Source organism: Ceratocystis lukuohia (genome assembly GCF_044167205.1).
Source record: "Ceratocystis lukuohia strain C4212 chromosome Unknown Supercontig8_pilon, whole genome shotgun sequence".
Lineage (NCBI taxonomy): Eukaryota > Fungi > Ascomycota > Sordariomycetes > Microascales > Ceratocystidaceae > Ceratocystis > Ceratocystis lukuohia.
Genome location: NW_027263527.1, coordinates 1,547,427 through 1,562,092, shown reverse-complemented (window position 1 = coordinate 1,562,092; position 14,666 = coordinate 1,547,427). Strand labels below are relative to the sequence as shown.

At 48.5% G+C, this 14,666-nt stretch overlaps 1 protein-coding gene across 1 annotated transcript; it reads left to right on the top strand.

Annotated features, from left to right (window-relative positions):
* Positions 1–1,312: 1,312 nt before the first annotated feature.
* HOO65_080383 (Cellular morphogenesis protein) lies at positions 1,313–5,048 on the top strand (the record flags this gene model as incomplete). The annotated part of the gene is made up of 2 exons (XM_071004124.1): positions 1,313–4,739; positions 4,816–5,048. 2 exons carry the CDS (start codon positions 1,313–1,315, stop codon positions 5,046–5,048), a joined length of 3,660 nt encoding a protein of 1,219 aa, XP_070856613.1.
* Between the last annotated feature and the right edge of the window lie 9,618 nt (positions 5,049–14,666).

Here is a 14,666-nt window from a genome sequence, read left to right as displayed (position 1 = left end):
CTGCAGGAGAAGCAGGGAGAAGGAGGGAAGGAACCCTGGGTAACTTTTGTGTTGGTTGTCTGGCAAGGAAGGCAGTTGCAGGGCTTGCGCGATGGAGAGAGACGATGCAATGCAGTAAAAGGGGAGACACGCTTGCAAATGCCCTTGGAGTCTTGGGTCTGGGTCTTGTGTGCTTGTGTAATTGTGCACGCCAGCACACTTGTGCACCTGTGCGCCTTCTCCCAGATATACATTACTATCCATGACGGTGTTTCTTGGTGTGGCGTGTAAAACTCTTGACAGCAACCTGGATCAGTCCATCTCATCCCCTAAATCCCTGCCCTAAATGAATGTGGGTCCTCTAATTAAAAGGAAGCCCGATCAAGTCTGGCCTATGGACTTGAAGCAGGTAGTGAAGCAGACAGTGAAGCAAGCAAATCAAGCAGGCCTATCTAAAGAAAGAACAAGCTAAAAGAAGGCTTGGCTTATTTGGCTGGTATTATTATTATTGCTATTACCACACTTATCTGTCTTGACAATTTTCTCGCTGATTTTTCTGCCCTTTTTTTTTTCTTTTTCTTTTTTTCCCTTTATTATTTCTTTATTATTATTTTTCATTTTCTTCGTCTCTCTTCCTCCTGCTCTGTGCGCCTGCTGCCCCTGTCGCTCAGCCCCCGTTTGAAACCCAGGCCTTATGAAATTTCGCTGGCCAGACGGCTTCCCCCTTTCCTTTGCTTTCTCTCTGGTGTCGGCAGATCTTTTTCCTTTCTATGGTGTCCGTTTTCCTTGTGGTTGGCCATTTCTTGTCTTGACTTTTCCTTTGTTCGTGATACTTTCTTGGTGAAGCCTTCTTGTTCTTTCTCTCCAGAATCAAGAGACCCTTGCTTGCCTTGCTGGCATCCAAATCATCTAAATCATCCCTATGATCAGCTCAAGCCTAACGTGCCTTAGACTGAGCAGCCACTCTTTTGTCACCCATCTTGCCTTTTTCGTCGCTTGTATCACGCTCTCGACTTATCTTCGATCGCGTTGCTCTTCCAGTCGCTCTTTTCAGCCTCGTTTTTTCTTGCCTCCTTCATGATACACCGCCACAATTTCTCAACATATTATTCTTAACTATTCCCGCTCCTGCTTTTCTGGTTGCTCGGCGCGCCACCGGCGGCTCGCCTCTCGATTTCCTTATTTGATATTAAAGCATATCGCCTTTTTCTCCTCACTATCGCGCTCTGATTTCCTTTCTGCGTCTCCACCCCCCACGCCTCCAACGTACTGACGCCAAATCACGATGAAAATGTCGTGGTCGCGGCGATCGCATCGAAGCCGCGCCTTGGCCATGACAACTCCGACCTCTCTCCTCTCCCTCTCCCTCGCTTCGATTCTTTCTCTCGCCTCTGCCTTGGAGTTCTCTGCCGTAACACAACCCAACATCGACTTCTCGCTACTAGGCCGCGTGGGCATTGCCGGTGACTTTTCTGGCATATCGATATACGAATATGTTGGCCAAAATGAGCGTCCCTACAGCACAAATGGCAGCGAGTCTATCATGGCTCAGCTGCCCAACGGCGTCTTCACATCTTTGTCAACCGTCGACGCCGTCGTCAGATCCATGTGCCAATTATCCGGCTCACGCTCTGTCATGCTGGGCGGTGACTTTACTAGCTTGGACGGCAACAAAACCCACGGCTTGGCCATCTTCGACCCCAGCTCCGGATCCATCACCGCTTTGGACGGCCTCGATGGCCGCGTCAATAGCTTGTTATGTGAAGACGACGGCGTTGTATATATTGGCGGAAACTTCAAGACTAACGAGTCTATGAATGCATTAACCTGGACTAACTCCTCCGGGTTCAAAAACTTCGAATTCGCCGGCTTCAACGGCCCCGTAAATTCCATTGTTAGATCCTCCAACGACCACATAATATTTGGTGGCGCCTTTACCGGCCTGGGAAACGCGTCTCTGCCCACGGAACTTGACGGCCAGGCTATTAACCTTTCGACTGCCAACATCACCGCTGAATCTACCACCAGCAACAGCGAATTCTCCGACCCGACCTCAATTGTTTGCCGCACCAACGATAGCACCAGCGGTGGCTGGCTTCTAGAGGACAACACCGCGGGCTTTTGGAAGGCCGAGCTTGGGTACACTTTCCGTCCTACGAAGCTCCGTCTCTGGAATGCCAACGCCAATGGCCGCGGCACAAAGACGTGGAGATTTACCGCACTTCCTCTGAATGGCATTCTCAACATGACCTATGTCGATTCTTCTACTGGCCTCAATGTTTCGTGCACTAGTGAGTGTCCGTTAAGCAACAACGCCAGCCAAACATACCAGGACTTCCATTTCGTCAACACCGTCGCGTTCAACGCCTTCCGGATTGATATTTCGGAGTGGTATGGATCTGGCGGTGGTCTCAACGGCGTTCAGCTGTTCCAGGACGACATCACTGCCTATGCTATCGACGATTTCAATGAGCCTACTTGCTTGATACCATCGAACACCGTTTCACGATCATCCACCTCCGGCACATGGACCTCTGTCTCGTCAGGCCAGAGCGACTCTAACTATCTCAGCACATCCCTGAATGGCACCATCAGCTCGAGCGATGCCTCTGTGACATTTTATCCCGATATTCGCGAGACCGGAAACTACACCGTCAACATCTACACCCCGGGCTGCATCCAGGACAACACATGCTCGACTCGTGGCCAGGTTAATATCACCGGCATCATGACATCCGACGGCGAAACCTCGTTCTCGACTTCCTTGTACCAAACTAACAACTACGACAAGTACGACCAGATCTACTTCGGTTATGTCGATGCCAGTAGAAGCGACTTCCGCCCTAGCGTCACTATCACCCCTCTTGATGGCCAGTCCGCGGACACCCAAACTTTCGTGGCCCAACGCGTTGGCTTCATTTTGATCAACTCGACTGGCGGCCTGAATGGTCTTTACGATTTCAATCCCAACGCATCGGCTTTCGACACTAGTGGCTTTGAATCTTCTGCCATAAACAAGCTTGGTTCTGATTTTGGCATTGGATCTGAAGTTACATCTCTTGATATTAGCGGCGATACCCTGTTTGTCTCTGGAAACTTTTCGACTTCCTCTGCGAAAAACATTGTTGCTATCGACGTCGTATCCAACAATATCACGAACCTGAACGGCGGGTTGGATGGAAGCATTGCTGCTACACATATCGAAGGCTCTCTTCTATACGCTGGTGGTAAATTTAACAGCACTACAAATAGTGCAAGCAACCTCTCGAACATTGCCGTCTTTGATATCGAATCACAAACCTGGTCTGCATTGGGTGCTGGTGTCAATGGCCCAGTTAGCTATGTTGTCCCCATGGACATCAATGTTATGAACCGTACAACAGAGCGTGTCATTGCTTTTACTGGGAGTTTCAACCAGTGCATTGCTTTTGACAACTACCTTGCGACCGAGGCTGACGGCCTGGCTGTTTGGGTTCCATCTGCCCGCAATTGGATCCAGAACCTGGAGGGCTTCCCGCTGTATAACGGATTTATCAGTGCCTCTGTGAACAACGTGTCTGATGTCGGGTCACTTGTTGCCGGCTCCGTAACCTCGTCTTCGTTGGGTGCTCCTGGTGCTGTGACCTTGACTGACGGGACTCTTGGCACCTTTGCCGTCCATGTCCTTAACAACACTGGAGGCAACGCGAGCAACAGTAGCCTTTCGAAGCGTGCTAACCTCGAAAACCTGAAGTCTTCGGGAGTTCTGGCAGGCACATTTTTCTCGTCTAGCAATCGCAACTTGTCTATTTTTGCCGGCCACTTCACTGCCGTGTCCCCTAATGGTAGCTATGTTGAGAACTTGGCTATGATTGATAGCGAGAACAATGATTCTATGACTGGACTGGGTAGCGGGGTTGACAACAGTTCTGTGTTTAGCGCTGTTGCCGTCACCGATCGCCTGTTGCTGGCCGGTGGACGGATTACGGGAAATGTGGGCGGCTCAGACATTGGCGGACTGATATCCTATGATCTGTCGATTGGCGAGTTTACGCCCAACCAGCCTCCTCCGTTGACTGGTACCAACATGACTGTTAACTCAATTAGTGTGCGCCCCGACTCTAGCCAGATTTTTGTTGGTGGCTCATTTTCGCTTGCTGGTTCTCTGCCCTGCCCTGGCGTGTGTATCTGGGACAGCGAAGCCTCGCAATGGAACCAGCCTGGAATAACACTCAAGGGCGAGGTTTCTTCCATGCTTTGGAACAGCGACAACACCCTGATTGTCGGAGGGTCGCTCCAGGTTAACGAGACTACTAGCACATCACTGGCCATCTACAATGCAAAGAGCATTGCCTGGGACGTCTTTGCCGATAGCGATACCATTTTGCCTGGTCCCGTTTCTTTGATGACTGCCGGCTCTAATGACGTCTCCCAAATCTGGGTCGCTGGCTACTCGTCCAGTGATGGCAGTATCTTCCTGATGAAGTGGACAGGCGAACAGTGGCTATCTACTGCTCCCACAGACATGGAGTCTGGGTCTGTTATTACTAGTCTGCAGGTTTTTGCCACGACGACCAAGCACGAAAGCAGTGAGACACTGGAGGAGAAGCAGGTTCTTGTGATTACCGGCTCCATCAACCTTCGAAACTTCGGCCCAGTGTCTGCCGTTGTATTTGACGGCACGGGCTTTGACCCATATCTGCTGTCTTTGGCTAGCGGAAACAACCGCGGAAGCATTTCGGGCATCTTTGTCCAGAACGACAGTTTCTTCGAGTCAAATGGTAGGTTTATATTTTCCGGTTGCGTGACTAAGAGTTTGAGAGTTTCCTGGTCTTTTACTAACGATTTGTTTCCTAGGTGGCCACATGCGTCTTGTTTTTGTTGTCCTTATTGGCATGGCTATCTCACTCGGCCTAATTCTATTCATCGTTGCTGGCGGTATGCTACTTGACCATATTCGCAAGAAGCGTGAAGGCTACACGCCTGCCCCCACCGCCATGTTCGACCGTGGTAGTGGCTTGCAACGTGTGCCGCCACAGCAACTTCTTGAATTCCTCGAACGCGGAGCCTCAACAGGTCCACGGGCATAGGGAACATGGACGGAGACTCTACTCTACATCCAGGCAACGACCAAAAAATCATTCTAAAACAGATTCTAAAAACCCGGCGGCGAGCTTTTTCTTTCTTTCATCTTGCATTATCTCTTCTTCTCTTCTCTCGCTTTGCTCCCTTTTTTCTACTACTACTTATTTGTTGGTGTTTCCCCTCGTTTTCATCGGGGATGCAGACACAACAGACACATTTAGCGTATCGGTGGCTTTTCATCTTGCGGAATATTTATGGGTTCGCGGCGTTTCTTGTCTTTTCTTCCCTTTTTCTTTTTTTTTTTGCTCTCTATTTTTGTTTCTCCCTAGTTAGGATTACACATACACACCACAATTTCTTCGGTGTGTTGTTGTGTTTCCTAACTCACTTGTCCCTCACACATCCATCACCCTTTCAACGGTTGTTGCTTTGCCCCTTCTTTTTTTTTTTTTTTATTTCTTTCGGTCCTTTTTTTCTTCTTTCTTCTGGCGAATGGCGATACGATACCAGGCAGAGCCCGGCGGCTTTTGAACTTTTTGCTGTTTCTTTTTTATTTCCTTGTGTTTCCCCTTCTTTCTGTGTCCACTCTTCTTTCCCCTATCGTCATGCTTGTTTACTTCCTCCTCTTCATACAATCTAGGACCTATCTACTGACGATTTATGATTCTTAATTACTGTTGTTTTATCCTCTTAATTATTGGTTGATTCATGCCTTATATTCTATGCCCTGGCGAATAACGCAACATGTCTTCGAGTTACAGTCCACAGCATGCGGCATATTTGAGATACTCTTTGGTAAACGCTGGCTTTGTGTGACGTGTCTATCTATGTCTTGTCATTTGTAAAGGCAACGCAGTATGTAGTGCCTATTAATATATGTGTGTTGCTTGATGTCCCCAAGTTTTGCTTCTCTTGACTCGGCGACAAGCTGTGAAGTTTGTAGCTCCAAGTCAATCCTTGTGTGACACCAGTTTGGTGGGTGTAACATCACAATATCAGCGCCCTTCCTCAACCAAACCGGGGAGGGCGTGGTGGATGGTACTTGTCTATTGATAGTTGATATATTGATTTTTCTGCCCCCCTATAGCTTGTCTTTCGAACATCTCTTCAGTTTCTTAGTCTTGACTGACGTCTTTTGGCAACAGGTTGCATTTCCTGACACACCTTTGGGCTTTACGAGTTTCAAAGACTTGGAGTGGTAGGTATGAAAAATTGCGTGTCTAGAGGCCTCTTCAGTTGTTGGATTGGAAAGCAAACTTCGCTTGAGACCATACACTGAGCTCGCTGTCGTCATAGGCTGTGATTGTGGCCAGTTATTATAGAATTCGGGCCCTATTCCCCTGTGTCGACCATCCTTTTGACTAGTTGTTGGCTGCATCTATGAATCACCAACCAACTACCCAAGCCGTATGTAGCCTAGAAGGAAGAGACACATGCACAGACGGACAAGCAAACAGGGTCTATACAAGCTTGGGCTGCTTTTTGATTCCCCATCCTTACATTTACCTGCATATCTTGGGCTAGGTCTTTGCTTCACGCACGCCTTTTCTGCCCGAGAGAGGTGGAAGAAGGGAGAGGGGGGGGGGGGGGCTACTGAGGCCAGCTACTCATGTTCATTAGTCGGGTTGTCTCTGCTCCTCGCATGGACCAAGAACACAACAGCTTTGCCAGAAAGGCACTGCATAATGGCCAGCCGGTCAGCCAGCCATCTCCACGCAGGTCGCCAAAGTAGGCAAATAAGAACAGGTAAATCTGAAGGAGCCGAGGCTCCCAAGGAGGGTGTGTATGTGTGTGTGTGTGTATGTCCAAAGGAACGAAGGTGAGGGGATAAGGAAGAAGTTGCAGAAGAGATAACGAGCAATGGGAAAATAGGAGGTCATAGAGAGAAGGGGAGCGGGAATGTGTTTCTCTTGGCGGGCTATCTGCGTAAACGAGCAGCTGGTCAGACGAATAAACAGGTGGTGAGGCGAGAGTCAGTCATATGAGCAGGCGTCTTGAATGTGACAATGTTTGAAGCGAAGGCCGAGAATAGACAGTAAAGGACGTTCGTGGTGCAAGAGAAGCGAGAGGCAAGAAGAGAGAATTAGGAGGGTGCAAGATTGGGAAAGTCTTGAGATACATCTCCAACAAAAGGCGCTCTGTGAATCTCCGAGCCCGCCGATGGGCAAGAGCCACTTCCACTTCTGCCTCGCTCTGAAGCTGTAGGCTGTAGATGATGGTACGGCCCAAGCCAGAGTTCAGCGAGCCGATGCAAGACCTTTGGATGTATCTGATGGTCTTTGCCCAAAAGGTCGTAGGCGATCTGCATTATCCGAACGGTGGACATGCCGATCGAATGGCAAGAAGTACACTTCTTTTTACTTTATTTGGGACCAGAAGGTGAGCAAGACGGTAGAGACAACAGACAGAATAGAGAGGCTATCATGGAGAGTACCACAGATCATAGCCCAACCGTATATTGGTACGAGTCCCTCTGTCCTGGTCTACAGTCCATCCGTCATCGGCCCCTACACGGTAGATTAGATCTCCGGACAGCCGCCACAAGATAAGCGGCTACTCATGTTTCGCGGGCTAGTGGACAGCCCTTTTTTGTCCCACGACTGGCTTGGTGATTAACCTTTCCTCGAGTTTGAGATGCGGTGAAAGACAGGACAAGCATACGACGATCTTTCGGAACTATGGGAGATTGGCGGGATCTACAGCTAACTTCAGGTTTAGCAAGCAAGCCAGCAGGCCAGGAAGCCAGCATTAGGCTTTAGATAATAGACAAACAAGACACCTGTATCCAAAGCACTTTGCATTTAGCTGGCAGCTGTTTTTGCAGCTGGACTTGTAGTGCCAATAGTGGTGGTTGTGCGTCTACCCTCGTGTCATACCAACTATTACTGCAGCTGCACGTTGTACACCACTCCCCTATCTTCGCTTTGCTATACTACATGCTAGTCTATGCGATACGCCCCACAGTGCCACTCACTGCCACTGCCACTGCCACCACCGTCTATGAAATGCTACGAAAACTACACACCACGATGCAAGGTGGAAGGCTTTGTGGCTGCAATGCAGCACGGAAAGATGGAGGAAAGGGGAAAAGGACAAGCACCAAGATAGGAATGTACAGACACCACCAAAGAAAGAGGAATTAAAAAACGATACAGGACTTTGGTAAATGCAATCAGTCTTACGCACTTGGAGTAGCAAGCAAGACCCATCCGCTCAGCCTGTTTAATGAAAAGTGGGCGACGGAACTGATGCAACCGTGAAGAGGGGGGAGCAAAAGAAGAGAGGCATCACACATGCAAGGACAGCCGTCCAGTTGAGGGACTGGGATTTAGAGAAACAAAGAGATAAAAGGAGAACGAGAAAGCGAGGGGTGGCCAACAATAGGAAAATCACCTCCTCGTTTCCTCTTTCCATTCTTCCCTGCTCTCATTTATCTTTCAAACAAACAAGTAGACAGCCTCTTGGAAACAAAAGGCTACCTACTTTCTTGGAGAATGGGAACAGGGCAGAGAAAGGACAAGGAATAAGGCAAGGCACCCTTAGGCTGGGAAGAAATAGCGGTGACTATGATGTGAAGAAGTACGAGCCAGGAAGACCAATAGGAAGCTGAGATTACGAGCTGAGTATGGTATGTATTCTGAGGCCAGGAGAGAAAACAGGAAAGGATGAAGAAGCGACAGTTGTTTTTTGTTTCATTTCCTTTTTCACCCACAGGAGGCGTAAGAGCATCCAAACGAAACAGAGAAGAATAGAAATGAGGGGAATGGCAAGTAGGAGGGAGGAGTGAGTGGAGCGAGAAACGAGAGGGATGCTAACCAAGTAGGATGGCCTACAAAGACACAGAAAGCATATATGGTGCATGGCGTAGTATAACTCCGCGCAAGAGTCAAGAATGAGGAGGAACAAGGACAGGCAGGGGGGGGGAAGAAAGAGGAAGAGACTGGTGGAAGTCACCGGCACTGAAAGACCATGTTTCGCCGATCTTCTACGAGATACAGGAAGGAGACATCCCTAGAACGAGGCAAAAGCCGACAAGGAGCCTTGGTTAAGAGAGCATGATGGGCCCGTTACTGGAAGCGAGTATGAAGGCAGAGGAGAGTTATAGGGAATAGAGGGTGGCCAAAGCAGTAAGCGTACACATCATACACGTACTGCCTGACAGGGCAAACAGGGCACGGTGCATTTACAGCGCATAGCAGACCAGTTACAGAAGAGTTCTTCCTGTCTGGGAGGAAGAAGGAGGCTGGAAGAGAACCACCAACACGCCCAGCCTACCACTCTGGGGGTGACGAGAGGGAAAAAATAAAACTGGAAAGGGAAAGGGGGCCTACCAGAACAAACAAAAGAAACTTGGCTACGACGTGTGCAGATCCATACCGCGTTTTGATGTCCCCAATCCCCAAAGGTCAAATCCACTTACCAAAGTGGTCGCGGGCGATAGGGAGGTGGGAACGGGGAGATGAGACGAGAGTGTAAGAAAGAGTGTGAAAGTGCCAAGGAACACGAGAGCAGGAATCTGTGCGATGTCCGCAGGAAGAGGAAGGCGAAGGGGATAGGCCGGTGGTGAGCGGCTGCACGATGGAGCAAGCCGAGAGCCAATCAGGCGTAAATGTAAGAGGACATTGTCTTGCACTAGATATACAGGTCATATCAGCTACTAGCGTGCAGGTGGACAGGCAGGGAAGGTGAATAGATGGACGCTCTCTTCGTGGACGGCAACCGAAGCGAGGAAGAGGGGAAGGGGCGGAAGGAGGAGAGCAAGAGATAGGGAAAGAGAAAGGGAAGAGGAGTGATTTTCACACACTGCGCTCGGCCGAATACGATTCGTAGAGGAGACCAAATGGGAAAGAAAGAAGAGGCAGGACAACAACCAAGATGGAGGTTGCATTGCCTTGGGTCACAATTCTGATTCTCGCCTCGCCGACTCTCTCGCTCTCTCCTTCCCTTTCTCTTGCCCTCTCCTCCTTTCTTTCTCCTACTATCTGTGCTCAAAGACTGATCGTCGCCTTCTTCCTCCATTCGCCCCTCCAAAACAAAATCTCCGCGGCACACGATAACAGGGCAGGGTCCTGTTTGGGGCAGAAGAGGAGAAAGATCAGCCTCTCTCTTCTTCTCGCCCCTCGTCTCTTGTCCGTCATCCGCCATTCCCGTTGTCCTGTTAATATGCCCAGGTCTCGAAGCAGCAGCCAGCAATCAAGGCGTGGCCGCACATACTCATGAGAGAGTGAAAATCCGCACATCAAGCAAAAAGCTTGTTCGTAAGAGCTCACGATGCGATCGGAATTATGGCTTGCTAGAGAGCAGATCCTCCGCCTATATATGGACTTTGTTCTCGCTTTGTCCTTGGCTTCCAGCTCTACATACACAGCGGACAGGAGCACAAGAAGAAGATGTGATATAGCCAAGTTGCACTAGTCCCCCTTCTCTCCCCCCAGCATCTACCCAAGCACTATCCTGTCTCAACAAAAAAAGACCATTGTGAACCCTGACGATGGTGCTGTTCCTGCACCAGACTCTAGTTCCAGCGTTCCAAAAGCCCGACCACCTGCTGTGGTTGTGCAGGTTAGCTTGTATGTAGTACGTGCTGGGCTATATACGTGATAGACATATAGGCCAGGGATCAACTGTAAACCCAGGCGAGGCCGAGAGTAGTGTCGATCTGTAGATATGGCCAAAAAATCAAGAACGAAAAAAAGCCAGTGCGTTTACGAGGGTAGGCGGAGAATAATAGCTAGCACTGGATTTGATGTATAAGTGCTCCTACTGTTATTAGTGCAAGCTTATCCTCACGATAATGCATCCAGCACAGCACACAGCACACAGCACACTCGATGTTGCTGTTGGGGTTGGGTTCTTGCAGCGTCAAGAAACATTGTTTTAGTGGCGTTTATGTCCCACAGAAACAATGGCAACACAGGCACGGGGAGGGGGTGTGCAATAATATCGTTTCAGGTAGGCAGGAGAGAAAGAGAGAGAGAGACAGGGAAAGTGGTTAGTAGCTAGGCACAACCACAGCAACATTCACGGCATTGGCGATAGAGGAGAGTAACGGTAACAGCAGCTAGCCATGCTGGTTTGGTATTGTAGCAGCTGGACACCAAAGGCCATAGTAACGGCAGTACTTTGTCCAAGTCTTTTTGCCTATTTTGCTGCTTGATTGTCTAGTGATCTGCATGCCTGCAATTGCAACCCCATACGGATCGAAGCACCCGGACAGGGCTGATATTACAGGCGGCGTTTTTTTAAGATGAGCTACATGTCAAAAAGGCAAAGGGTTAGATGAGATTACCGGTCTAAAATGGACATATAATGTTTTTGAGCAAGCCGGCAACAAGCAATAAAGAGAAGTAAAAAAAAAGAAAAAAAAAATACGGCCGGATAGCAGAGCAAGAAACGAGGGTGATCCTGGAAAAGAGCTGCACTAGGAAAAAATGAGAGATGGGCTGTACTGTACATTATGTGCTGTGATGTGGCTGCAGCCGCCAGCCACCTTGAACCTCCCCTGCAAGAGTCGATGAGTGCCTAACCCTTAACAATCTAGTAATGACATTATGGAAGACGGCGGCGCACAAGTGTGTTTTTCCCTCGGACGTTCTTGCGGTTTCATCTACATATTAGTTACTATGGTGAAAAAAATCCCGTTCGTGGCCCCTTTACGGGCTACAACTTCGATCTCGCTAACAGTAAAGATGGTGACCTCTGGTTACTTCGCATTGTCATGGCATTAGGACTTTATTAGGTTCTCATCTTGGTGTTGGTGTAATTTTATGCCATACATGACAGGGTCTTTTTGAACACCGGGAACAAGAACTTTAGGACGTTTGAGGGTTACTGTATTGGCATTGCTAGCGAGCGGCTATGCCGCGGTGTGACTCGTTGAGACTTTTTTTTCTTTTTTGTTCCCCTTCACGGCGTGCCGTTGGCTCGGGCATTCAAAGCGGTTTGCTAGAAGAACAAGGTGAAACTTGTTGTAGTCATGCGGCATAGATTTTTGAGGCTGTTGTAGCAAGTCCAAGTCTGAGCAGCACCACAGCGAATGCTTAATGCGTATCAATTCGCAAACGAGCCTTCTATCGACGAAACTTTGTTTGGCGCTAGAGCCAAAACAAGAAACAAGAATAAAGGAGATTTTCGCTCTCCTTCGTTCGTTCTCACATCGTCTTGGATGCTTCTACCCGACTTCACGGCGACGATCACGGCGATCTCTTCCCCTCTTCTTTACTGTAGCTTTTTCACCATGCCCCTTGCCCTCTGGGGGCGGCCCCTTTTTACTAATTTGTCCATTTCATCGGCTCCGTTTTGGTCCCTTTTTTGTTCTTCCATTTTGACAGCTGCACCTTGTAAATTCACACCTAATCGGTATTAAGAGATGTGCTAGATACAAGGCGAAAAAATAAAAAAACCTCCGGGACCACACATTTGTACCAGCCAGGCGACGATTGTGTATGTAATATGTGTATCGTGGTGTGTATATCAGAGGCGAGAACGGGAAAGAACGTGATTAAGCCCCCTAAATGCATGTATCTGCAACCAATAAGACGCGGCGCATTATGTTGATCACGTAAAGGTCCTTGTTTTTGACTTTTCCTTGACTTTAGATTTGCTTGTGCTGGCCGTATTAGTTAGCTTGTCGTCAGCACACAGGCCAGCGGATTAGATGTAGTCTCCCGGCTGATGCGAAGAAAAGGGCAGTTGCCTTATTTGAATAAACACATGTAGTATCACAAGCCGGGAAAAAGGCTCAACAAGACAGTTGCCGTTTTGTGTTGCCAGACAGTCCCTTCCCCTTCCTAAAGCAATCCAGATACTTGGACTCGAGCTCCCACAAACTCCAGCATGGATAGCTTTGTTGGGTTAGGGGAAAGAGACGGCGGATAGGGAAGGTGCTACAGCAAACGGTGTAGCAGATAACACATCTAGATATAGCAACTACCAGCCAGCAACCAGTAGCTTGAAGGCCGAAAGTACAGGTACGTACCACAGCACCGATAAAACAACGGCATATATGTGCATCTTTACAAAGCTAGTCATACGCTTATAGCTCTTAAGAACGCCCATCTTTTTATGCCCTGTTGGCTGGCTCCATGTAGGCTCAATGTGCATAGGAAGCAGGCAGCTGCAGAATTTTTTGCGATTCTTTTGTTCATGCCGATTTGAGCAGGCTACAGATGCACGATGCAAGATGCACAGAGGCTCCTCCTCCAAGACTACAAAGTTTCTCTAACCGAGCAGAAACCGGAAGAGGCGGACGAGTAGCAGAAAAAAAGAAAAAAAAGTACCCCATGACAAGTCTCGCCATATGATTTTTCTACCTACCAAGTATAGGGCGTGTGGTACAGGGGGGGGAGAGAGATAGGATGAGGATGAAGTTGGGAGGATCTTGGGCCTATAGCGAGCGCAAAATAATATTCACGATGTGAAAGGAAGCGGGAACGAGAAAATAAGCCGACCAAAAATTTGGTTGTTCGCTGTCGGTTGTCCAATGACCAGCCAGGCCTCATGACATGGCAGTGTTGCTGATTTGTTGGCCCTTTGGCCAGCTTTAAGTTTGCTTACACAATCTAGCGTCCTACACATACACACATATACGGTAGCATACAACAACGAAGCTGCAGATTGAAGACACGGTCGTCATGTTCAGCCTCAGTAGCAGTGCATATTTGATATTGCTTGGTCCAATCAAGATATTGCATTCAATTTATTCCTTTTTTTACAACACAATTCGCTCAGCGCCCAACTACCCCCTAGCCAACGCAATCGCCGTTTGCTGTGTCCCTTTTTACTTTTGTTCTTTGTCCTTGATCACGAACGAGAGACACTATTAACCCGTAGCAAGGGATTTTTTTACCTTAAAGTCAATATCAAATTTCATGTGCGCACGCCTGGTTCTTCTCCCCAACAAGACATGCTCCAAGCATAGCAACTAGCTTTGTTAATACCCTCCATGATACTATTCGTACGACTGCTACATAACATGCTGGCGTAGATGGTGTATGTAGAGAGCATCGCCCAGGATCAGTCTTTCAACAGATACCTAGTATGTGAAAAGGGTCAATGTCTTGCCCTCGTTCACACTCACGTCATACTCATTTCAGAGCGATGCCCCCGTGCTCCACCTCTGACCAGCAGCGAAATAACACGTTGTGTGCATCTAAATAGTCTACAGGTAGGCCTAGATTTGTGAGGTGTTGGCCGAGGTCTCTTGGGCCTCATTGGGCTTTTGAGGTGCTGATATGATATAGGCAAGGGAAAAGTAGCCATGTTAGCGATGCAACCTTGAAAGTAGGCTAGCAAAAGAGGAACTGTGATGTGAGCATGGGTTAGAGGAAGTTCGTATGCCCATGTTGAGTTGAGCACCCCATGTCGAGAGTTCATACCAGTACGTCTGGCGTGTTTCAAAGCTTTGCTTTGGGCTAAGAAGAAAATATATAGCAGGGATAGCTATTATTTTCTTTTCTTTCAAGGCCCCTTGTTCGTCTTTCCTTTTGGTCTCTTGGGTGTTCTTTTTTTTTCCTGGCTCCAAGAGACAGAGTCCAGACTAGACGGAGGCTGAAAGGGGTGTGCGGGTGTACGTATTAAATAGGGCCATAAATATTGAGGGCACGAGGAAGAGAAGAAGAAAA